The 26,344-nt window shown below is 41.5% G+C and overlaps 1 protein-coding gene across 3 annotated transcripts in view; it reads left to right on the top strand.

Moving 5' to 3' along the window:
• Positions 1-311: 311 nt before the first annotated feature.
• The window catches only part of ATP6V0A1 (ATPase H+ transporting V0 subunit a1), a 59,199-nt gene continuing 33,166 nt past the window's right edge, over positions 312-26,344 (top strand). For 2 of the 3 annotated variants that reach the window (XM_047756659.1, XM_047756660.1), the window contains exons 1-7: positions 312-442; positions 2,333-2,496; positions 15,836-15,914; positions 17,117-17,214; positions 18,203-18,331; positions 24,210-24,292; positions 24,601-24,727. In XM_047756659.1, the coding sequence (XP_047612615.1) occupies positions 2,380-2,496; positions 15,836-15,914; positions 17,117-17,214; positions 18,203-18,331; positions 24,210-24,292; positions 24,601-24,727 (633 nt within the window). In that variant the 5' untranslated portion in view covers positions 312-442; positions 2,333-2,379. Of the gene's footprint in view, positions 443-2,332; positions 2,497-15,835; positions 15,915-17,116; positions 17,215-18,202; positions 18,332-24,188; positions 24,293-24,600; positions 24,728-26,344 lie in introns of all 3 variants that reach the window. The other variant, XM_047756658.1, reaches the window with a different exon arrangement.

Here is a 26,344-nt window from a genome sequence, read left to right as displayed (position 1 = left end):
AATTGTGAAGTAATTAATTAAGTCCTTCTGTATGAAAATAAACCGGGCAGGCTGACCTCAAGGATATGTGTTAGGGAAAAGAGATTCTGAAGGGCTCAAGAACGTAAGGCCTCGAGCACACACGGCGCTGACCCCACACACCCGCCCTTCCCGGGCCAGCAGCCGCGACTGCAGGATAAAAGATGGCGTCAGCACACCGGGTCTCGCCCGCGCTCCGCGACTCCGCAATGCGGCAGGCGGCCGAGGCCGCACCCCATTGGCCAACGGCAATGAGGTCACCGTGGGGGCGGAGGCCGGCGGCTGCGCGGGGGCGGGGCTTTACAGACGCACGCACGTCAAGGTTCTGCTGCCCTGAGCTGCGGAGGCTGCGGGTTTGGTCTTCGGCGGCTGCGGGTTTGGTCTTCGGCGGCTGCTTTGGCTGCGGCCCTGCCCGCGGCTGGAGGTGAGCCGGGGCTGTAGATACAGGGCAGCAGGGTGCGGCCTCCGAGGGGCACAGCAAATCCTTCTAACGGCCTCCCTCACTTGTCAAAGGAATTAGCACAGACCTCAGGTCTCTGAGAGAAAATAGGGGTTCACCTCTCTTCGGGCACCCCTCCTGTGGACAGAGGAACTGGAGGTTCACTCCCTTTTGGAGTCCCTGGTCCCGTCCCCCATTTAAGTGGAAGAAGAGGGAACTGAAGGTTATTGGGTAGGCAGAAGAATTTGGGGGGCTTATTAAAAGGGCTCCCAATTTGAGGAGCCTTTTATTCCCCACTCCAGGAGATAGGTGTGCCTGCGCTCAGAGAATTCCTGCTTTCTCACTGGGTGGACAGGAAATGAGGCAGGTGAATTTAAATACCTCCTTAGGTGGCGAGGACTGTAAGACTTGTAGTGAGGCTGGGCGCGGGAGCTCTTTATTTATTTGGATTTATCTTGTGCAGGATATGACAGTTTCTTCATATTTTGTTTTGAGACACCCCCCGCCCCCAGCCCACGGATCGCTTTGGCCTTTTTAGTTTTTCTTTTTGGCTCCAGTGGAATAGAGATGTTCTCGGGAGACCTGTAATCTTTAGAGAACAGAAACGGGCAACTCTTTGAAGGCTGTCGTTATTGACAGCCTCTGAATTATGCTGATGAGGCATAATTTTATATGTTTAGAGGTTGTAGGATCTACTCTTGCTGAGGGGGGTGTAGGGGACTGGTAACAGCTGTTTTGGATGATTCAGGTGTAGGCAATCTTAATTAGAGTCAAGCTACATAATCTCTTGAGAAATTCTTGCTTCTATGTGAATGTGTTGTTCTGCTGCCTTGAATATCATCAAATGCGCAAAGGTTTTTTCATTCAGATTTCTCAAAATGTCTCCCAGGCTTCCAGAAGAATAACTCTTCTTTTGATGCCGCTTTCACCTAACATTAGGGATGCTCTCATGATACTAAAAATACACTTTGTGGGTTTTGGTAAGGGCTGTGCCTTACAATAGCTGGTTAAGAATAAATAATTGCAGTTTCAGGACCACTGATAGCGCCAATTGTCTTTCTTACCGGGTAATGGTTAAGACCGCCCCCAAAGGAAACCTTTATTGGCTCATGCCTGAGAGGCTTTAACAGATGGAAGAATGTAGTTAATCTTGAAGGTGGGGATAAGAAACAGAAAGCTGCGGAGGTCAAAAGCTTATTCTGTGCTTGATAAAATTGCTTTGTCATTACCAAGTGTTCCTGACATGCTTGACTTGAAATTGAGTTTAATGTGCAACCTGTTTTTTGGTGGGTTGTTTTTTTTTTTTTTTTTTAATGCTTATGTGTTTAGATTCTTTGGGGAGAAAACGGTGTCTTCTGAGGAGTTTGGAAAGTTAAACCCTTTAAGTTAATATCTTTAGGGCAATGTTGGGACTTTGGCTATTAGAAATTAATCAAAAAGAGTAGAAAACTAGTTGCAACGGAGACATCCTTTGTAAGAGGATAACCCAGGACTCATCTGTTTCCTGACACAAGCAAAAAACAAAACAAAAAAAGTGTGACTCTCTCATAATATTGTGTCCAAGGTATTTAAAGATCTGTTTCAGATTCCCAGTTCCTGTTTTTAATCTGTATACATGCTTCTGTTTTGAGATGTCCCAAATTATTGTCATTTCATCCAGACATTGACTGCAAAGGAAGTGACTGTCAGGCTCGGGAGAGGATTCCGTATCAGCCTTTGGAATTCCTCCATTCTGTCAAAACAGTTGTTAAAGAAAGATCTGTCACTATGCAGTGAACGAAATGAAATGCAAAATGGAAGAGGTTTTCTGGGGTGTTGTTTGCTCTCAGTTCTCTGGTAATCCCAAGGTCATTTAATTTTCTCTTTTTGCCTTAGTTTGGAGAGAAATCCAGGTACTCAGTTGACCCACCCTTTCTGCTGCCATGGGGGAGCTTTTCCGGAGTGAGGAGATGACGCTGGCCCAGCTTTTTCTCCAGTCAGAAGCTGCTTATTGTTGTGTCAGTGAATTAGGAGAACTCGGAAAGGTTCAGTTTCGTGATGTAAGTAGTTGTGGGGCTGCTTCTTGATTACTGCCGAACTGTTTTTCTTGTCATGGCCTTATGATGAATGTTTTGCTTTTCATGCAAAAATAACATGGCATTTGCTCACTATTGGAAGCGTATACACTTCAAGTTGTGTTTGTAGAGGAGAGAATGTTTTGTGCCAACCCTTCGGTACTTTTTCTAGCTACCCCTCGTGAGAATAATCCTAAGCATTCTCAAGGTGATTGCTCGGGATGCCGGTGGAGGACACCAAACTAGCCTATTCAAGGCTTGCACTTTGCTTTTGGGCTCCTTAACACCCATAACAGGGTATTTAAAAAAAATTGTCATAGCTCTTCCATAAAATAGGACATATTTATTACAAATCTGAAGCATTCAGTTACTGCTGTATAGTTATAAGTAAGCATACACTGAATACCCATTATTTTAAAGCATTGTGCTGGGTCCTTGGAGGAGATATCAAAAGAAAATGGACAGTCTAAGAGTATAAAAAGTACGCTCTGTGGGGCTTACAGTCTGATCAGGAAGGCACAATATATGCTGCTGAAAGGCAGGGGCAGTTAACAATTCCCTATTTACACAATCTCAAAGCTCCATGTACATCTCATTTATAGCATTCATCGTAGTCATGATTTTACACTCATCGGTGTGCATGGCTGATAAAGAATCTCTGCTCAACTATGGTCTAAGCACCAAGACAGAGACATTCATTATTATATCCTTAGTACCCTCATACAAAATAATCACTGTTTGTTGGAATGGATGGATGGACGAAAGCGAAGTGGTCAGAAAAGGATGGAATTAATCAATTTTGGCTTCCTGGACTTGGCAAGCTTTCAGGAACTTCTCAGTCTGAGCTGAAATTGCGCTAGTTCAGTGATGTCATCTTATTCCTTATTCTCTGAATTTTTTTCATATCACCTCTCTGATTCCTTTTCTTACCTTTTTTAGGACTCTTTATCTTCCACTAACCTCTCTTTTATCTTCCTCACCCCTACTCTAGGTGACAGTATTCCCCAAACTCTTTTCTTTGCTCTCTCTGGATTAGCCTCTCCATACCTGTATTTCCCTGTCACATGTGTGTGTGAGCTCTCATCTGTTCTCAAATCTATCTTTATTCACTGCATCCCAAATCTTTGTCTCTGGTCCTCACCTCCCAAACACCACCCCTGAGTTTACAACTCTCTAAGATTTTTGTCATGTCTGCTTCTCAAGCTTGGTCTATCTAAATCCCAACATTTTACCTTTTAACAAACTATTTCTTCATCCTAATTTTTTAAACATGAGCTAAAAATCCATCACTATTCTGGTTTTCTAGACTTGAAGCCTAAATCGAACTTAAGTCACCCTTAATTTGCAATCTTTCATCTGGTGCCATCATCTCCCTTCCTAACACCCATTGTGTCTATTCAGTGTTCTTAACTTTTCCTTTGATGTATTTCAATCACACAAAAAATTGTAGGGAGTAATACAATTAATATTTATTGTAGTTCCAGACCACTGAAATAAAATGAATGTCTTTGGAGTTCCCGTTGTGGTGAAGTGGAAATGAATCCGACTAGGAACCATGAGGTTGTGGGTTTGATCCCTGGTCTTGCTCAGTGGGTTAGGGATCCAGCATTGCCGTGAACTGCGGCGCAGGTCGCAGACGCAGCTTGGATCTGATGTTGCTGTGGCTGTGGTGTAGGCCAGCATATGTAGCTCCTATTTGACTCATAGCCTGGGAACCTCCATATGCCAAGGGTATGGCCCTAAACAGCAAAAAAATTAAAAAAAAAATAAATGTCTCAAAAAAGCAAGTCATGCGAATTTTTTGGTTTCTCAATGCATGTAAAAGTTATGTTTCAACTATACTGTAGACCATAGACTATACTGTAATCTCAGGTGTGCAATAGCATTATGTCTAAAAAAAATGAACATATGTTAATTTAAAAATACTTTGCTGCTAAAAACCGCTAAAAAAAACTCATCTGAGCCTTCAGAGAGTCGTAGTCTTTTTGCGATCAAGAGGTCACTGGTTGGAGTTCCCGTCGTGGCGCAGTGGTTAACGAATCCGACTAGGAACCATGAGGTGGCGGGTTCGGTCCCTGGCCTTGCTCAGTGGGTTAACGATCCGGCGTTGCCGTGAGCTGTGGTGTAGGTCGCAGACACGGCTCGGATCCCGAGTTGCTGTGGCTGTGGTGTAGCTACAGCTCTGATTCGACCCCTAGCCTGGGAACCTCCACATGCCGCGCGGGAGCGGCCCAAGAGATGGCAAAAAGACAAAAAAAAAAAAGAGAGAGAGTGATCACTGGTTACCATAACAAATATAATCATGGAAAAGTTTGAAGAGTTCCCGTTGTGGCACCATTCGTTACCTGTTGTGGTAACAAACCCGACTAGAATCTATGAAGATGCAGGTTCGATCCCTGGCCTGGCTCAGTGGGTTAAGGATCCAATGTTGCTGTGAACTGTGGTATAGGTCCCAGATACAGCTTGGATCTGGCATTGCTGTGGCTGTAGTGTAGGCTGTCATCTGCAGCTCTGATTTGACCCCTAGCCTGGGAACTTCCCTAAAAAAAAAAAAAAAAAAAAGTTTGAAATACCGTGAGAACTACCAAAACATGACACAGAGACACAAAGTGAGCAAGTGCTGTTGGTGAAAATGGCACTGTTAGACTCGCTCAATGCAGGGTTGCCACAAACCTTCAGTTTCTAAAGAAAAAGAAAATGCAGTATCTGCCAAGCAGGATAATGTGTTATCCTGCTAAATGAGGTATGTCTATAACTGTACTTTTACTATCTAAAAGAAATATTCCACCTGTAATTGAAAGCTCCTGGAGTTCCTGTTGTGGACAGCAGAAACGAATCTGACTAGGAACCATGAGGTTTCGGGTTCGATCCCTGGCCTTGCTCAGTGGGTTAACGATCCGGCGTTGCCGTGAGCTGTGGTGTAGGTCGCAGACACGGCTCGGATCCCGAGTTGCTGTGGCTGTGGTGTAGCTACAGCTCTGATTCGACCCCTAGCCTGGGAACCTCCACATGCCGCGCGGGAGCGGCCCAAGAGATGGCAAAAAGACAAAAAAAAAAAAGAGAGAGAGTGATCACTGGTTACCATAACAAATATAATCATGGAAAAGTTTGAAGAGTTCCCATTGTGGCACCATTCGTTACCTGTTGTGGTAACAAACCCGACTAGAATCTATGAAGATGCAGGTTCGATCCCTGGCCTGGCTCAGTGGGTTAAGGATCCAATGTTGCTGTGAACTGTGGTATAGGTCCCAGATACAGCTTGGATCTGGCATTGCTGTGGCTGTAGTGTAGGCTGTCATCTGCAGCTCTGATTTGACCCCTAGCCTGGGAACTTCCCTAAAAAAAAAAAAAAAAAAAAGTTTGAAATACCGTGAGAACTACCAAAACATGACACAGAGACACAAAGTGAGCAAGTGCTGTTGGTGAAAATGGCACTGTTAGACTCGCTCAATGCAGGGTTGCCACAAACCTTCAGTTTCTAAAGAAAAAGAAAATGCAGTATCTGCCAAGCAGGATAATGTGTTATCCTGCTAAATGAGGTATGTCTATAACTGTACTTTTACTATCTAAAAGAAATATTCCACCTGTAATTGAAAGCTCCTGGAGTTCCTGTTGTGGACAGCAGAAACGAATCTGACTAGGAACCATGAGGTTTCGGGTTCGATCCCTGGCCTTGCTCAGTGGGTTAACGATCCGGCGTTGCCGTGAGCTGTGGTGTAGGTCGCAGACACGGCTCGGATCCCGAGTTGCTGTGGCTGTGGTGTAGCTACAGCTCTGATTCGACCCCTAGCCTGGGAACCTCCACATGCCGCGCGGGAGCGGCCCAAGAGATGGCAAAAAGACAAAAAAAAAAAAGAGAGAGAGTGATCACTGGTTACCATAACAAATATAATCATGGAAAAGTTTGAAGAGTTCCCGTTGTGGCACCATTCGTTACCTGTTGTGGTAACAAACCCGACTAGAATCTATGAAGATGCAGGTTCGATCCCTGGCCTGGCTCAGTGGGTTAAGGATCCAATGTTGCTGTGAACTGTGGTATAGGTCCCAGATACAGCTTGGATCTGGCATTGCTGTGGCTGTAGTGTAGGCTGTCATCTGCAGCTCTGATTTGACCCCTAGCCTGGGAACTTCCCTAAAAAAAAAAAAAAAAAAAAGTTTGAAATACCGTGAGAACTACCAAAACATGACACAGAGACACAAAGTGAGCAAGTGCTGTTGGTGAAAATGGCACTGTTAGACTCGCTCAATGCAGGGTTGCCACAAACCTTCAGTTTCTAAAGAAAAAGAAAATGCAGTATCTGCCAAGCAGGATAATGTGTTATCCTGCTAAATGAGGTATGTCTATAACTGTACTTTTACTATCTAAAAGAAATATTCCACCTGTAATTGAAAGCTCCTGGAGTTCCTGTTGTGGACAGCAGAAACGAATCTGACTAGGAACCATGAGGTTTCGGGTTCGATCCCTGGCCTTGCTCAGTGGGTTAACGATCCGGCGTTGCCGTGAGCTGTGGTGTAGGTCGCAGACACGGCTCGGATCCCGAGTTGCTGTGGCTGTGGTGTAGCTACAGCTCTGATTCGACCCCTAGCCTGGGAACCTCCACATGCCGCGCGGGAGCGGCCCAAGAGATGGCAAAAAGACAAAAAAAAAAAAGAGAGAGAGTGATCACTGGTTACCATAACAAATATAATCATGGAAAAGTTTGAAGAGTTCCCGTTGTGGCACCATTCGTTACCTGTTGTGGTAACAAACCCGACTAGAATCTATGAAGATGCAGGTTCGATCCCTGGCCTGGCTCAGTGGGTTAAGGATCCAATGTTGCTGTGAACTGTGGTATAGGTCCCAGATACAGCTTGGATCTGGCATTGCTGTGGCTGTAGTGTAGGCTGTCATCTGCAGCTCTGATTTGACCCCTAGCCTGGGAACTTCCCTAAAAAAAAAAAAAAAAAAAAGTTTGAAATACCGTGAGAACTACCAAAACATGACACAGAGACACAAAGTGAGCAAGTGCTGTTGGTGAAAATGGCACTGTTAGACTCGCTCAATGCAGGGTTGCCACAAACCTTCAGTTTCTAAAGAAAAAGAAAATGCAGTATCTGCCAAGCAGGATAATGTGTTATCCTGCTAAATGAGGTATGTCTATAACTGTACTTTTACTATCTAAAAGAAATATTCCACCTGTAATTGAAAGCTCCTGGAGTTCCTGTTGTGGACAGCAGAAACGAATCTGACTAGGAACCATGAGGTTTCGGGTTCGATCCCTGGCCTTGCTCAGTGGGTTAACGATCCGGCGTTGCCGTGAGCTGTGGTGTAGGTCGCAGACACGGCTCGGATCCCGAGTTGCTGTGGCTGTGGTGTAGCTACAGCTCTGATTCGACCCCTAGCCTGGGAACCTCCACATGCCGCGCGGGAGCGGCCCAAGAGATGGCAAAAAGACAAAAAAAAAAAAGAGAGAGAGTGATCACTGGTTACCATAACAAATATAATCATGGAAAAGTTTGAAGAGTTCCCGTTGTGGCACCATTCGTTACCTGTTGTGGTAACAAACCCGACTAGAATCTATGAAGATGCAGGTTCGATCCCTGGCCTGGCTCAGTGGGTTAAGGATCCAATGTTGCTGTGAACTGTGGTATAGGTCCCAGATACAGCTTGGATCTGGCATTGCTGTGGCTGTAGTGTAGGCTGTCATCTGCAGCTCTGATTTGACCCCTAGCCTGGGAACTTCCCTAAAAAAAAAAAAAAAAAAAGTTTGAAATACCGTGAGAACTACCAAAACATGACACAGAGACACAAAGTGAGCAAGTGCTGTTGGTGAAAATGGCACTGTTAGACTCGCTCAATGCAGGGTTGCCACAAACCTTCAGTTTCTAAAGAAAAAGAAAATGCAGTATCTGCCAAGCAGGATAATGTGTTATCCTGCTAAATGAGGTATGTCTATAACTGTACTTTTACTATCTAAAAGAAATATTCCACCTGTAATTGAAAGCTCCTGGAGTTCCTGTTGTGGACAGCAGAAACGAATCTGACTAGGAACCATGAGGTTTCGGGTTCGATCCCTGGCCTCCCTCAGTGGGTTAAGGATCCAGCGTTATAGTGAGCTGTGGTGCAAGTCTCAGACACAACTCAGATTCTGAGTTGCTGTGGCTGTGGTGTAGGCCAGCAGCTGTAGCTCCTATTTGACCCCTAGCCTGGGAACCTCCATATACAGCAGGTGTGGCCCTAAAAAGCAAAAAAAAAAAAAAAAGAAAAGAAAGCTCCTATGTGTTCTCCTTCTGTGCCCTCCATTTCTCACCCCCGCCCCAAAAGTAATCTCTCCAGTGATTTTTGCTTTTATCCTCCTCATGCATGTGGGTTTTTTTTTTCCTCCACTTTTGCTGTGTATGTATATATCACTAAATAATATATAGTATAATTTTGTGTGTCTGTATATTAGGTAGAGCTAAGTTATTTAAATTTCTATCTAATTATTATAAAAATATATTGTTGATCATTTTTTTTTCTTCTGATGAACATTTTGGTTGATTGCAATTCTTTGCCCTGTTACAATGAAGATTCATACATATGTCTTGTGGTATACCTGTGTGATAGTTTCTCCAGGACCATGGTTGTCAAACTTTTTGGTCTAAGGATTTTTTTACATACTTAAAAAATTATTGAGGACCCCAGAGGGCTTCTATATGAGACACAGTCATTGATATTATTATACTAGAAATTAAAACTGAGAAATGTTTATAGTATTCACTTATTAAATCATTTTAAATTATAATAAACCCACTAATGTTATCATAATATTTTTATGGAAAATGATTAAATTTTCCAAAACAACAAAAAAAAATTGTAGAAGAGTCGTACTGCTTTTACACTTTTGAAAATCTTTTCGTGTCTGAATTAACAGAAGACAGCTGTATTTGCTTCTGCAGTCAGTCTGCTGTGAGTCTGGAAAGCTTCACTGAACACTCATCAGAGAGAATGAAAAAGGCGAATGATGTCTTAGTGTCATGTGACAATGGTATTGATCTCAAGGACCCACTCCTGCTCTAGGAATTATAACCAGGAGGGGCATTGCTGAGCATTGTGTGCATCCCTAATGTTAGATACCATAATAGGCATTTCCTTGTGGTTCAGTAGGTTAAGGATCTGGTGGTGCTGCTGCAGCAGCTCTGGTCACTGCTGTGGCTCAGGTTTGATCCCTGGCCCAGGAACTTCCACACGCCAGAGGTACCGCCAAAACAAATAAACAAATGTTGTCAGAGTAAACTTCACAGTAGATGTACCTGTTCATGGTCCCATCACTGGTGGGTCCCATCACTGGTTGGGAGTTCTTGTCGTTCCACGATTGAGTCAGCACCTCTCTGCTCAGACAGAAAGAATTTGCCACTCTGACAGTTGTGAAGTGATATCTGGTTGCTTTAATTTACATTTTCTAGATTGCATTTAATATCTTTTTATTTGTTTTTGAACATAATGGGTTTCATTTTCCATGAATGTCTTTTCCATATTATCTGCCTGTTTTTTTAATTGGGTTTGCTTGTCTTCTGCTTATTGACTTACAGGATTTTTTTTGAAAGTTCTTCAAGTACTCTGGAAGCTACTCTTTTTCCAATCCTTTACTAGTAACTTCTTCCAGGCTGTGGCTTGTCTTTTCCCTCTGTTTATGGTATGTTTTGTCATATATAAAGTTTATTTTTCTTTTTTGCTTATCCATATTTTCTTTTTTCTAAATTTTTATATTGAAAAATTTCAAGTCTGAATACTCTGATGTAGATTCACTAGTTGTTTACATTTTGCTACATTTAATATAATCTTTTTTACTGCACTATCAGAGTGTGAGCTGCTTCTTTCTTTCGAATCCTTTTCCTTTTCTTTCTCTTTCTTTATCATACACATCTGGACCTTCAGTAACATGTTGTTGAAGAGTAAGAGCAAGCGAATACTGGTTAGGATTGTGTTTAGCTGTGTGTAACTGAAAACCCAAATGGTCAGGGTGTACTTTTTCCCACGTAACATGAAGCCCAGCTTCATACTGTTATCAGTGTCCTAACATCATTTTGTGTTTCTCTTTGGCCATCCTTAAACATTTGGCTTTTGTCCTTACAGATGACCACTGCAGCTCCTAGCATTTCAATCAGTCTAGGCAGGAAGAAGGAAGTGCAAGGAGAAAGGGGAAGTATTTACATATGGAGAAAAAAAACATTGCCAGAAATCCGCAGCAGACTTTGCTAAAATTTATCCCTGGTCAAAATTATGGCATGCTGCAGCTGCAAGGGAGTCTGGGAAATGTGGTTTTTCAACTGAGCAGCTACTGCCCTGAACAAAATTGGCATTTTTGTTAATAAGGAAGTAGAGCAAAATACTATGTATCTGTTTCATAGTGTGTCTATTTTGCTTCTGACTTTAAGGGAATTTTTTTATAATTTTTTTTTTTTAATGGCCACACCTGTAGCATATGGAAATTCCCAGGGCAGGGACTGAATCTGAGCCACAGCTGCAACAATGCCAAATCCTTTATTTATTTTTATTTTTTGTCTTTTTGTCTTTTCTAGGGCTGCACCAGTGGTGTATGGAGGTTCCCAGGCTAGGGGTCTAATTGGAGCTGTAGCCTCTGGCCTATGCCACAGCCACAGCAATGCCAGATCCGAGCCTCGTCTGCGACCTACACCACAGCTTATGGCAATGCTGGATCCTTAACCCACTGAGCAAGGCCAGGGATCAAACCCACAACCTCATGGTTCCTAGTCAGATTTGTTAACCACTGAGCCACAATGGGAACTCCCAGTGCCAGATCCTTTAACCCACTGTGCCAGGCCAGGGATCAAACCTGTACCTCCACAGCTACCTGAACTGCTGCAGTTGGATTCTTAATCCACTGTACCATAGTGGGAACTCCACAGTTTTTATAATTTAAATAAGATGTTTATTCTTAAGTTTTTTGAAAATTCTATTAGATTATATAGAGTCCTTTCAAGTTATGACTTTCTGAAATTATTGTCACAAATGACTGGAATTTTATGGAATGCTTTCTCCTATATATTAAGGTTACCATGTTTTTTCTCCTTTGTTAATTTGGTGAGTTACATATCCACATTTTTTCCTACTAAATTTTTTTTGGCTGTGCCCACAGAGTACAAAAGTTCCCAAGCCAGGACTCAAACTTGAGCCACAGTAGTAACTGGAGCCACTCCAGTGGCAACTGCTGATTCCTTAACCACTAGGCCGCCAAAGAACTCCCCTACTAATTTTTTAACAGCGTTAGTGAGATATAATTCATATACCATACAATTTGTCCATTTAAAGTGTAGAATTCAATGATTTTTAACATATTCACAGAGTTGTACAACCATCACCGCAATACATTTTAGAATGTTTTTATTACCCCAACAAGAAGCCCTGTACCCATTAACTGTCACTCCTCATTTCCTCCTAACCCCCTTCCCCATCTCCAGCCCCTAGCAGCCACTATTCCTCATTGCTATTTCAGTGGATGTGCCTATTCTGGACATTTCTTGTGAAAGGAATCATACAGTATGTGTTTTTTTTGGTCTGGCTTCTTTCATTTAGCGTAATATTTTCACAGTTTATCCATATTGCAGCATGCTTCTGTACTTTTTAAATCTTTTCTTACTATGAAAATATGCAGCATATTAAAATGAGTGGTTTCAGTATAAGAACTGGTTCTTATCTATTCTCTCTACAAAAGATAGTACCCAGAGTTTTTAGAGAGACAATTGAGTAAGACATGTTTCATTGCTCAACTTGTTCAAAATCTCCTGCGGCTGATTTGTCCCCTCATTCATTCTCTTTGACATGCTTCTTATCTATTCTTCAGTCCTTTACTGTCTAACACTTAGAATCATGATGACTGTTTACATTTTTTTGTTGTTGTCTTTTAGGGCTGCACCCACGGCGTGTGGAGGTTCCCAGGCTAGGAGTAAAATCAGAGCTGTAGCCAGAGGCCTACGCCACAGCCACAGCCACTTGGGATCCAAGCCACGTCTGCGACCTACACCACAGCTCACGGCAACGCCAGATCCTTAATCCACTGAGCGAGGCCAGGGATTGAACCCACATCCTCGTGGATGCTAGTCGGGTTCGCTGACTGCTGAGCCACAACGGGAACGTCTACATTTTTTTAATAGATGCCACACCGACCATTTTGCATTATTATTGCAGGCATTCATCACAACCACCCTGAAAAACAGAACCTCCTTTTGAATAGTGGAACCTAACACTTTGATTTTATAGATTAGGAATCTGCATCTTAGATGAAAATAACTACCCCAGGGCACACAGACTTGTATCCAGGATTGTCTGATTCCACTGCCTATGTTTTTTTCAATGGAGATATACCCAAAAAGTCACCCTTTTACAGCATACAGTTCAGTGGTATTTAGTGTATTCACATGTTTGTGCAACCATCACACTATCTAATTCCAGAACATGGATTTACTCCCTCTCTAAAGAAACCCTGTGCCCATTAGCAGTCACTCCCCATCCCTCCTTCCCTCGCCCCAGCCCTTGGCCCTTGGTCACTTTCACTTAATCTACCTCTGTCTCTGTGGATCTCCCTACTCTGGTCATTATATATGAATGGAATCATATGATGCATTGCCTTTTGTGTCCTGCTTCTTTCACTTAGCATATTGTTTACAGGATTTATCCATGTTGTAGCACATATCTGTACTTCGCTCATTTTTATGGCTGAATATTTTCCATTGTATGTGTATACCATCTTTTGTTTTATTCATTAGTGGATGAACATATTTGAGTTGCTTTCATTTTTTGGCTGTTGTGAATAATGTGGCTTTATAAACATTCATGTACAACTGTTTTCACTTCTTTTGGGTATATACCTAGGAGTATGCACCTGGAATGGCTGGGTCATGTGGTAATTCTGACTTGGAAGAACCTCCAAACTGTTTTCCACAGCAGCCACACCACTTTACATTCCTACCAACAATTTATGAGGGTTCCAGTTTCTTCACATCCTCATCAACACTGGTTATTTTCCTTTTTAAATTATAGCTGTTCTGGCATTCTTTTGTGGTACAGCAGGTTAAGGATCTGGTGGTGTCACTGCTGTGGTGTAGGTTCTATCCCTGGCCCAGGAACTTTCTGCATGCCGTAGGTGTGGCCCAAAAAAAGTCCTCTACAGATAGAATTTTTTTTTTTTTTTTGTCTTTTGTCCTTTTAGGGCCACACCTGTGGCATATGGTTCCCAGGCTAGGGGTCTAATTGGAGATGTTGCTGCCGGCCTCCACCAGAGCCACAGCAATGCCAGATCCGAGCCGCATCTGCGACCTATACCACAGCTCACGGCAACTCCAGATCCTTAACCCACTGAGCGAGGCCAGGGATCGAACCCACAACCTCATGGTTCCTAGTTGGATTCGTTTATGCTGTGCCACGACAGGAACTCCCAGATAGAAATTTTAGCAATTAAAATATACCCACCTAAAAACACCGGGCCTAGCTGTATAGCCCAGGTAATTCCTGTGATGGACTTTTTAAATTCTTATGCTTATTTATGCCTTCTCTTAGTCTTATAAAAATTTGGTTTTTTTGGCCACACCCTTGGTGTATGGAAATTCCTGGGCCAGGTTTCCCAGCCAGGAATCAAATTCAAGCCACAGCTGTGACCCACCCCACAGCTGAAACAACGCCAGATCTTTAACCCACTGCACCAGGCTAGAGATTGAACTCGAGCCTCAGCAGCAATCCAAGCTGTTGCAGAGACAACATCAGATCCTTAACCCACTGAACCACTGCAGGAACTCCTGTATTTTCAAATAACCAGCTATTAAGAAAAAATAATAAAATGATAAAGAAGAATAAAAGAAAAAAATCAGCTTTCGATTTGGGGTATCTTCTCTGGACTTTGTTTTGTTCTGGAAATTTCATTTCTGCTCTTTGTTGTTTTCTACTTTTATTTATTTATTTATTTATTTATTTTGTCTTTTGTCTTTGTTGTTGTTGTTGTTGTTGCTATTTCTTGGGCCGCTCCCACGGCATATGGAGGTTCCCAGGCTAGGGGTTGAATCGGAGCTGTAGCCACCGGCCTACGCCAGAGCCACAGCAACGCAGGATCCGAGCCGCGTCTGCAACCTACACCACAGCTCACTGCAACGCCGGATCCTTTAACCCACTGAGCAAGGGCAGGGACCGAACCCGCAACCTCCTGGTTCCTAGTCGGATTCGTTAACCACTGCGCCACGACGGGAACTCCTACTTTTATTTTTTTTAATTTGAACACTTAGCACATTAGTTTTTAGTCTTTTCTATTTGCATGTAAATCTATAAATTTCCCCTTAAATACCACTTTAACTGCATCCTGCGTAGTTTGATCTTTAGCATTTTCATTATCATTTCATTCTAAATATTTTAAGATTTTCATTATGATTGTTTTTCTTTGAGCTGTGAATTTAGACCTATTTTAAGATTTCCAAATATATTGTTTAATTTGGGGTTTTTTTGTTTTTTTGTCTTTTTGTCTTTTTACCTTTTCTAGGGCTGCTCCCATGGCATGTGGAGGTTCCCAGGCTAGGGGTCTAAACGGAGCCGTAGCCACCAGCCTACACCAGAGCCACAGCAATGCAGGATCCAAGCCACATCTGCAACCTACACCACAGCTCACAGCAACGCTGGATCCTTAACCCACTGAGCAAGGGCAGGGACCGAACCCGCAACCTCACAGTTCTTAGTTGGATTTGTTAACCACTGAACCACAAGGGGAACTTCTTTAATTTGTATTTTTGATATGGGTTTCTAACTTAATTGCATTATAATCAAAGAACATTTTATAACACCAGTTCTTTACTGGGACTTGCTGTATGACCTATTTTGCAATCTTATTATTATCATCATTATAATTTTTTGCGACACTCATAGCATGTGGAAGTTCCCAGCTCAGGGATCAAACCTGCACCACAGCAGTGACCCAAGCCGCTGCAGTGACAATACCAGATTCTTAACCTGCTGCACCACAAGAGAACTCCCATAGCATCTATTATGTCCACTGCCCCAATTTTTTTTTTTTTTGAGGGGGCTATTCTCCCTGAGACTTTTGGCCTGCAAAGAACATTTTATGCAACTGTGTTTTGTCCAGTTTGCCTCCATTCCAGTAATATGTTGCAGTAGTGAGGGAGGGGTTTTCATCATTTTGTTGTATAACTGTCCCCAAAGCAGGTTGTATGAATCTGTAAACAATTTCTACTAGCATTGCATCATACATTGACACAAAACTAGGTTTTCACATTGAAGGACGTATCGCTTGTGATGGAGAGGAAATCGATGTATTTGAATTTTTGATATTCTGTTCGTATTTTGCAGTTAAATCCAGATGTGAATGTTTTCCAGCGGAAATTTGTGAATGAGGTTAGAAGATGTGAAGAAATGGATCGAAAGCTCCGTATGTGCATTTTGGTCTTGTATGAAGTTCCGCTAGTGAGCCCTATGTCTTTGAGTCCTCTTAATAAAGGAAGATAACACTACCAGAGGAAAAGGAGAGAGGAAAAGTCTTACAGTCTGATGTGAAGATGAATTTCTTATGTATAAGTAGATGTGTGTTATTTAGGCTAGATCACTACCTAACCTTAATGAAAACTTTGAAATGACAAGGCTGCAGGCTGAAAATACTGTGGTTTTGTTTGTTTGTTTTCTTATGGTAAGGATTTTATAGCAGTACTACACTGTACAATTCTGAGAGGTAGAACCCAGAACACTGTCAACTTTAAAAGTCAGCATAGCCACCTTTTAATTTGAGCTCTTCATCAGGGAAGAATCTAACATTGGTTAAGGTCCTCTTGAGAGTTAGGATGCTCCTATACTTTATTTCATTCATTCCCCACAACATTTCTTCAAGAGGAATGTTGCCTTATTTAGTAAATGAAGAAACCAAAGATCAGAGAGGTTAAGTGACTTGCCCAAGACCATAAGTGGTCATGGTGGAATCAGTGTTTGAATCCAGGTTGTCTGTCTCTAACACCCAAGATCTCATTATTTTACTCTGCCAGCTTTCAGCTAGTTGTTAGATGAATTTAGTCCTTGTGCTAAAAAATAAGTCTGTGTTTACCACATGAAACACTTTTCTGGTGTTTTGAGACCTTACTCTGTGTGTGTGTATGTGTGTGCTTTGTTTTGTTTTCTTTCATTTAACTCAAAACTGACCTGTTTTCAAATTTAATGAAACACTTATGGCCTGGAGTTGTCTGAGTAGTGCGCTAAGTGTCAAATACTCTGTTGAATCGCACTTCTCTGTAGTTCTCCTCTGCCCACAATACTGTGACCAGAACCATCCTGCAGTGGTGGTCATGAAGGGTGGAGAGCTGCCACGGATGAGGACCAGTTTTCAGGTCAGAAGAGGGAAAGAAGACTGTAGTGGGGTGATAACCCCCTTTGGGGTAGCTGTGCTTTAGAGACTGTGAAGTAGGAGGAAGAGGAATGTGGAGAAAAAAAGATTTACATGTTCTACTTCTTTTAGGTAAAAGTATCTTTCTTAGAATGAAGCTCTCTTTAGCCAGGTTTGGAGTCTTTTTTTTTTTTTTTTTCCTTCAAACTGGTAATTCCATACATGTGCAGCTGGACATAAATATTTTGATTCTGTCTTTCTAGGATTTGTTGAGAAAGAGATAAGGAAAGCTAATATCCCAATTATGGACACTGGTGAAAACCCAGAGGTGCCCTTCCCCCGGGACATGATTGACTTAGAGGTAAACAATTCTAAGAAAGCCAGATATGTTTCTTCCTACTTGAATGCAGACATTACTTTCCTGAGTAGATGGAGAGTAGGATAACTCTTTTTGTCCTTGTCAGTTGATTGCGAGTTTCTTCTTATGGATGGGATTAAAATGAATTCTCTATTTTATGGTATAGAAAATGCTGTGGTATCTCAAAACATGCCACTAAATAAATGTTTATTGGCTTATTGAAGCCTTATTGGATTAATGTTAATTTATCCAGTAATTTATTAATATCATAGACTAAACAAATAGCCAGTAGACTTTTCAATAATTATTTATCTAAAGTCTCCTGAGGAGTTTAACCAAGCGTGTAATGGAATCTATAGACAAAGACCATTTTAAGCAAAAAAATTTTCGTAAAGTAAATTGCCCTGGCAAAAAACACAGTGCAGTTGTTTCTCAGTGTCTGAGGGGGGTTGGTTCCAGGCTTTAGCTTGCATACCGAAATCTGCTGATGCTCAGGTCCTTTATATAAAATGGCTGTAGTATTTGCATAAGACCTATTCGCATCCTCCTGTATACTTAAAATCATCTCTAGATTACTTGTAAAACCTAAAACAATGTAAATGCTATGTAAGTAGCTGTAAATCCAGTGTAAGTGCTAGGCAAATAGTTGCTGATGGCAGGCAACTTCAGGTCTTGCTTTTTGGAACTTTCTGGAAAATGTTTTTCCCCAAATATTTTCAAACCATGGTTGCTTGAATCTGCAGATAAGGAACCCAAGGATACGGGGACTGACTGAGCTTGCTGGGTAGATATAAGATACCTTTGAACACAGCACTGTAAATCAACTATACGCTTAAAAAAAAAATAGAAAAGATACCTTCGAACCGTCGGGGTAGGATAGTTCTGTGGGATGGATAAATTCATCTGTCTTTCAGAGCAAGCATATTGAGCTTAGTTTGAGCTAATATTTGGTGGTGTTTTTTTATTTTGTTTTGTTTTTGTTTTTCTGTAGGCCAATTTTGAGAAGATTGAAAATGAACTGAAGGAAATCAACACAAACCAGGAAGCTCTGAAGAGAAACTTCCTGGAACTGACTGAATTAAAATTTATACTTCGCAAAACTCAGCAGTTTTTCGATGAGGTCAGACTATTGTTTCTTTTAGTATTTGAGCAGCTGATATTGTACCAGCACAAGTGGGCCATATTTTTATTCCAGTAATTATTTTAATTTGCTAGTTTGAAAGCAATGCCATTTTTGCACCCAGTTTTAGTTGAAGAAATGTCAGATTATGTTCCATTTTTCATGCAGTACATAGCCAGCCATGGTTTTGTATATTTTTGCATTTTCAGCAATTTTTCATCTCAAGATGGGGAAAGGAACTCTAAAGTAGTTGTATAACATAGTTAGATGAAATTTTTACGTGATATTTTAAGGTAAGTATATGCTTAAGGTTAAAGATGAAGCAATAAGAAACATTTGGTTATACATGAAATTATAACAAAGGTTTAATCTCCTAAACCTTTTGTCATTAAATTTTAATTTTTATCCTCTATGTTTGCTTGTCAACCTTTGAGCATGTTTTCAGGTACTTCAGACAGCATTTAATTTTTCAAGAGCTTCTCTTGATGTCATATGGAAATATTGGTAGATTTTCATATAAACTCAATTCCATCACCCTGTAGGGAAAAATGTTAATAAATTCCTGGGTTTAAAATGTAGGTAACTGGGAGTTCCCATTGTGGCACAGCGGAAGCAAATCCGACTAGGAACCATGAGGTTGCAGATTCGATCCCTAGCCTCCATCAGAGGATTAAGGATCCAGTGTTGCTGTGAGCTGTGGTGTAGGTCGGCAGCTGTAACTCCGATTAGACTCCTAGCCTGGGAACCTCCATATGCTGTGGGTGTAGCCCTAAAAAGATAGAGACAAAAAGAAGTAGGTAACTGGAGTTCCCACCACGGCACAGTGGTTAAGAATCTGACTATAGTGGCTCAGGTCACTGTGGAGGCAGGATTTGCACTCCAGCCCAGTGCAGTTGGTTAAAGGATTTGGCGTTGCCACAGCTGTGGTGTAGATTGCAGTTGTGGCTTGGATTCAGTCCCTGGCCCAGGAACCTCCATAAGCTGTGGGTGTGGCCATAAATTTAAAAAATAATTATAGTAAATAAAATAAAATATAGATAACTAGGTTGCCAGATGACAACTTGCTGAGACGACCCCATGGGAAAGATTTGGGACAAAGCTTTCAGAAGACTTCCTTCTCCTAGTTAAACCTGGAGAGGAGTCTTGGCTCTCAGCCTGGACATGCCCTTTTTATAAAAAGGGCAGCTCTCCTTTTATAGGTGTCTTTTGCCACCAGATTAGCAACATCAGACATTTCAGAGAGTGTCCCAGTCATTGCTCAGTGTGCCTTTCCATAAGTTCTTTATTTCCTTTGCTCAACCACAACAACAAAAATTAGCAAAGCTTTTAAAAGATAGAAGGCCATTTTAGTCAGCTTCTGATATGCCTTCAGTTTTAATTTCTTTTGAGGAAAAAACAACTCTCCCTAGTTCTGTAGCCTAGAGCAGAGGTTTGCCAACCAGCAACATCAGCCTCACCTGGGAACAGGTCCGAATGCAACTTTTCAGTCCTCACACCACATTTATTCAGTCAGAAACTCCGAGGGTGGGGCCCAGCAGTCTGTTTTCACAAGGTGATTCTGAGGCATGCTTGTGTGAGAACCACAGGACTAGAGAAAGTCAGCTGAAGATATGATACATTCCTCAGTAACTACGGATTTGACTCAGAGAAGCCATGCTAATTAAGAAGATCTGCTAGAGCAAGGGGAAGGGGGAAAGTTCCTATGAATTTAACAGCCAGGTCCTCCTGAGAATCAGGATCTGGCTGCCTAACAGGAGAGGGCTGCTGTGAATATTGAGTTTTCTCACTGCGTTGAAAGTTTGAGACTGATGGTAACTTCTTTCACCAGTCCCCGATATCATCGAATTAGAGGGTGTGGGACAGTGTGATTAACTCTTTCCAAGTGTTTCAGATCTTTTGCAGCAGGCATGGCCACTTAATGCCAAATGGTTTTGATGAACAAAGAATCTGGAATCCCAGTATACTCACTGCCTAAACATTGTTGTATTTATATTCATTATTTCACAGAATTAATGTGAATTGTTGGTGCATTTGATGAGCATCTACTCCTGTGACACATAAGATATGGTCCCAATGTTCAAGAAATATATCACTTAGTCATATCAGAAGCACTGCCTCCCTGTGCTCACAGATGTGTGCTTTTCTATATATGTCCAACCTACTGCCCATAGATCGAAAGTAAATCTGGCCTCAAGATCAAAGCTCAGCTACTTTTATCATTATTTGGAACTTAATTCTTTTATACCCTCTCCTTTTTTCCCCCTTTTGCTATAGTTTTTTGTTAACCGCTGAGATGTTGCTGAGATGTATGAGAATGTTTTTCATAACCTGCTGAGTTTAAGAATTGGGACAGGCTTCCTAGTCTAGTTCATTCTGGGCAAAATTCTGAATAGGCTGACAAATGGACTCCCTTAAGGGAAATAATTATTTAAACTGTTAATTTTATAATTAAAAATAGTAAAAACAACATAAGAGGAACTGCTTGGGAAAATGATATAAGGTTTTTAGATTGTGGCTATGGGTTTAGGAATTTTCTTTGTGATTAATAGGTCTAAATAGGAAATGCCAATCCTGAGCAGTATGTTTATCTAAGTCTTTATGACTTTCATGCCTATGCATTTTGCATTGTTTTTCCTCTCCTACTTGTGCAAATCCAAATCTTTTTTTTTTTTTTTTTTCATCTCTGGAAGTGCTTTTTTTTTTTGGCTGAGTTGTGCAGCAGCTTAATGTGGGCTCTCAGTTCTCAGACCAGGGATTAAATCCAGGCCTCAGTGGTGAAAGCTCTGAATCCTAACCACTAGACCACCAGGGAACTCTCTGGAAGTATGTTTGAGCATGACTTTGGCTCTGAGAGGTTCTGCTGCTTCCATCATCTGTCCCTCTCATTCCAGTGTTAAGAGTCTTCAGGTATGAACCACTCTTCCTTTTCTCTCCTAGTGCATAGTGTCTTGCCCGCTTTTGCCATTAGCTCACAGTCTCAGCCAGGTCCCTTTCGGTAGCCAAACAGTGGTCTCAGGTGTCACTGCCTTGATAGGAAACAAGGCCTCACAGAGTTAGGCCCAAGTCACATGTGAGTGCACATTGCTTTACATAATGCACAAAATAAGGAAACGGAGCTCTCAAATCTCAGAAATGTAGGTCTTTTCATTAGACTTTCTTCCATGCCTGAGATTATAATGTTTGCAAATGGCCTGAAACACTTCCAATTTTAAGCCCCTCTTTTTAACATAATTTGGTGAATATGACCAGTAATTTACAATAAGGAGTTAGCAGAAAATGGCTAAATCAGAAAATGATTCTTTCTGATCAGGGGTTATGATTGGTGAGGTGTGTAGAAAGGGAGAAGGGAACATATATTGAATATTTTTATGATCTATGATGATTACAAATTCAGTTTAGCCATTTCTTATCCAGAGCATTTAAAATGACTTGTTAATGATTATCCTTTTCTCAGTCTTCTTGCTTATGAAGAACTGTAAGAGCTGGAGAGATTTCTCTGCATCTTTTACCATAAGCACCATAACATATGAAAGCGTAAAGAAGACTGGAAAAGTAATGGTTAATGGCATGCAGATCCCTGCCTTCCTTTCCTTCTGAGTTTTCCATCCATCTGCTTTCTTTACTTTTCTTTCCCATCTGCCGTCTCCTTTGGGGCTTGAGTGAATACCTTAGGTGATGAAATGTAATTTCTTTCTCAGCATAGAGAGAAATAAAAGTGTTTGCTCTTGGCAGTTAACTTAGCTTGAACTGCATGTGCTGCTTATACTGGAGTATAGAAATAGAATGACTGAAATTCTACTTCCTTTTTCAAGGCATGTTTTTAGTATTCTTCCTGGGGGAAGGGATAAACCAGAGGGCCTACCAAGTATTTTAGAAAAACTTTGGCAGTACTTTTATTAGAGAACCCAGATTAGGATTTTTATACTTGATGACATGGTTTTAGGTATTGCTTTACAATCCTCAGTTAGTGGTTCTGGACATGGTAGTTTTTTTTTTTTTTTTACCAGGCACAGTTATTTCATTTGAAAAAGTTTATTTTCCTCTCCAAGACTTAGGATTCTTAAGTATGAAATACTGAAATTATTAATTAGAATGTTGTTTCAAATTTCTATTTAATTTTAATTCTACTGAGTTTTGTCCATTTTTAAATTCCCAGAGATTCCTAGGTATAGTCTAGTTGCTAAGCACTATTTGCTGTTCCATAAGTTGTCCCCTTTAGAGCACATGTGTTTACACTGAGTCTGATCTTTAGGGTTTACTTACCAGGTCTGGTGAACCATATAAGAAAGTAGGCAGGAGTCTTGTGAGTAGTAGTCAGTTTCCCTGGTTTTCACCAAGGGGCATTCTAAGAGCAAATTGAAATGCAGTAGTCATCTGGATCCTCAAAGCACGTTGCCTGTGGCTTGCAGTCAGCTGATTTAAGTAGAAACAAAAAGAGTCCCCAAACTTCCATTTGACAGCAAGTGGTGCCCTGTGCCCCCTTTATCTAATCTTAATATTTTCCATATCTCACTACAGTATTTCTCTGTACCCCACCCCTTACCCTCTGACTTTACATTTCTGGTCCTGTGACTTTATCAAGTAAGGTCCCCATGTGGCTTTTGTGGATAGCAGTATTGACAGGAGTAGAATCAAATTGAAATTTGGAGTGAAAATGATAGGGAAAAATTCTCCTGACTTCTCTTTTAGTTTTTCTTTTGAAAAGGAAGATTATTCTGGCTGACTTGTAGTCTTTGGTCAGACAAGTAGTGCATAGATTTTGAAGTTAGGGAGATCAGGCAGTGGAGAAGTCAGTTGGCCTTCATTTTTTAGAGCAGCTTCTCTTTCCTAAGGAGAAGGAAGGTGAGGAAGTGGACTGTGTGGAGAGAGGCTAGGAAATGTAGATAGACCTCCATCTGAGAAGGACCCGCTCCTCCTTCATTTTATGTATAAACTGTCGTGGTGGAAATCATTTTAAAGCTAAACCATCAAACTGAGTCCACATGCTCTATATCGGCTTATTATCTGTTTCTCTTCACTTCAGTTGCTTTAAATTGTTGGCTTAAGCTATGTTCTCAAGAATCCTTAAACTGTAAAACCTATGTAATGTTTTAATATTCCTAGATTCCCTGTTAGAAACTAGGACATTAGATATGTTTTTACTTTCCATCCTTTTATGGATGCAGTGGAGGCTCATGCCTGCCCAGCTATTGTGCTGCTTATCCTTTTGGAGAAAGAAATACTCTTTTTAAGTCCCGAGGTTTGGAGCATGTTTTACAATGACCAGGCTGAAAGTTCACATGTTCCGAGTTGTTAAATCTGGAGTCGCCCCTTTTTCCTGTTCAAGTCAGTGATGGCGCCTTGCTTTCTTCCTCGGAGAGTGAGTCTCCATCTTTCATATTCTCACACAGGGAAAATTCTAGTTTGTAGCTGCCTAGAAATTTGAAGTTGAACATATCTGCAGAGCAGCCTTGTTTTTGCTCAAAAGGAAGGAACACTCCAGCTTCTATCCTCAGGCAGAGGTATTTCCTGGTACTTTCCTGGCTCATTCAGGGAAGCAATGAGAAAAAATGGTTTCCACCAAGTAACAGATTTATACAGGTGTCACCATCATTTAATGTTTTTTTTCCTTATTCCTTATTTCTACAACCATTTCCCCAGATGCTTTACTGGGGCAGTTGTGCTTTCTTTACCCTGTTTCTTTCCTTTGTTTTCTTCCCCTATTCTTCTTGTCTTCTTTTTGTGGGTATGTCTCTTCTCTTTTGGTGGTTTTTTTTTTTTTTTTTTCATCTTTATTTTCTGAACTTATCTCCTGGTTCCTCGTTCCCTGCATGCCACTAACTATTTTCATTAGATATTAATTGATTTGTGAATTCAGGCTGAATTGCATCATCAGCAGATGGCGGATCCAGACCTGTTGGAAGAGTCGTCCTCCCTCCTGGAGCCAAATGAGATGGGAAGAGGCACGCCTTTAAGACTCGGGTAAGTACCACTTCAACCCTCTGTACTCAGTAGAGTCATGTTCATTTTTGTTGTTCAAAAGAGGAGTGAGGCTAGGCATTCACCTGCTTCCAGGATGCTCTCTCTTCTGAGCCCGGTGTGAGGTATTCCTAAATCGCTTTGGATTCAGTTCCTGAGTTGTTCTGTCAGCCCTCTGCTGAGTCCAGACTTTGGCAGCCCTTTAGACACAGCAATGTGTAGCCTGCTGTTTGTCCTCTTTGCCCCCTCCTCTCACCTTCCTCCCTTCCCATGGCATAGAATCGTTCCCAATGTGGCTCTTCTCCCCACAGCTTCGTGGCTGGTGTGATTAACCGAGAGCGCATCCCTACTTTTGAGCGCATGCTTTGGCGGGTGTGCCGGGGGAATGTGTTCCTGCGGCAGGCTGAAATCGAGAACCCCCTGGAGGATCCTGTGACTGTAAGACAAGGAAATTGTGTCCCGTGGAGTAGGTCTTGTAAAGGGAGCTCAGAGCAGGAATGCACCAGGTGCCACCTGAGCCTGACTCCCCAACAGAGGGGCCCTTACGTTTACCTTGCTTTGATCTGTGAATTTAGTGGACTGCTCTTTCCCTCTCCCTCCATTGTCTGCGTCATATGATGTATACATGACGTATACGTACGCATTTTCCAGCTTTACTCTTATAGGTATTATATGGATTGGAAATATGTTTTTTCCCAGTTATTTCAGTCTTTAGCTCCATATATTTTCTGTTACTTTTCTGGGACCAAAAGAAAATTTTCTATGAAAATTAGCTTAAAGCAAGACGTCTGGTTTCAGGTTTGGTAACAGCCATGTATAGAAAGAGGAGAGAATTCCTAAACTGTGACCTTTATTAGTTGATGAAACTTTAGTTGGTAAAATTTTTTGTCTGCTTGCTTGTTGGGAGAGTTAGGAACTTAAAGATTTCTATTACGCAAGCTAGGATGATCTTCCCCACCCAGCGCTTTGGAAGGTGGGAACAGCTTTACATCTTGGCTTGCGACATAGTGGGAGAGAGTTCTTAACCTAAACTTACATTTAGTATGGTGAGCCCTGATTTCACAGATGACAAGCAAAGAAGATTAAATGTTCTGCCAAAAATTTACTTCACCTTTGTATTAGTCTTATTTAGAAGTCTAGAGTTGGTTTTTAATGTTCTCAGTTATCTTTTGGGTGTCTTAAATTAGTATTCTTTTTTCAACCTAAGAAGAGAGATTGAGTTATGAGACATCTCAGAGTGGGTGGGTCATGTGAATAATCCTGGTAAATGGATTTTACCCTCGGCACTGAGGAGTGTGGTGACACTTGGGTTACAGTGAGTCTCCTTACCTGAGGGGCAGTGTTATATAGTCTTACTGAAGGCTGTCCTGGTTGTGGAGACACTGCAGTCAGCAGTCACACCTAGTGTAGAGCTGTTCTCAGGAATAATTAGCCAGGTTCCTGGGCAACAGAAATGTTATTTTATCTGGGCAACAGAAACAAATTGAGGAAAGAGAGTATCTGGCTATCTGCAACAGGGCAGCTGCACAAAGAATGTATTCTAGTTTATTCCTAGAAAACTTAGGGATTTAAGAGTCTTGAGCCGTACTTTCTTCACCCCTCTTCATCCTTCCAAAGTTTTGTTTTCCTGTTATTAAAAACTCTATAGGAGAAAAATGCAACCAGAGACAGTCCCGGTTAACACCCAGTACAGCTTATTTCCCTGATCTTTCCTTCTAGTCCTTGCATCATACCTCAGGTGTAAACTTGGCGTTTGGAATGGAACACCTTCCTCTCTGCCCCCTAAGGTCTAAATTAGCACATATCATGAGATCCTACATCAGCGTTCCTCCTTCCCAGCTACTCAGTTCCTTGTAGTTATTCAGTCCCCTCTGTCTGGAGTGTCCAGCATGGGAACAAGAAGGAATGGCTTCCTCTCTTTCCTCTTCTCTGTCCTCATGTCATTTAGGCAATATAAGATTTAAAGTTGAACCGATAAGTAGGACTAAATTCTACTAAGAAGAGAATCATCTTAGCATCTGTGTCAGGCAGACTTCTGGTTGAGTCTAAAGACAA

Source organism: Phacochoerus africanus, chromosome 14 (assembly GCF_016906955.1).
Source record: "Phacochoerus africanus isolate WHEZ1 chromosome 14, ROS_Pafr_v1, whole genome shotgun sequence".
NCBI classification, from domain to species: domain Eukaryota; kingdom Metazoa; phylum Chordata; class Mammalia; order Artiodactyla; family Suidae; genus Phacochoerus; species Phacochoerus africanus.
Note: the sequence above shows the minus strand (reverse complement) of the source record. Positions and strands in the feature narration are given on the sequence as shown.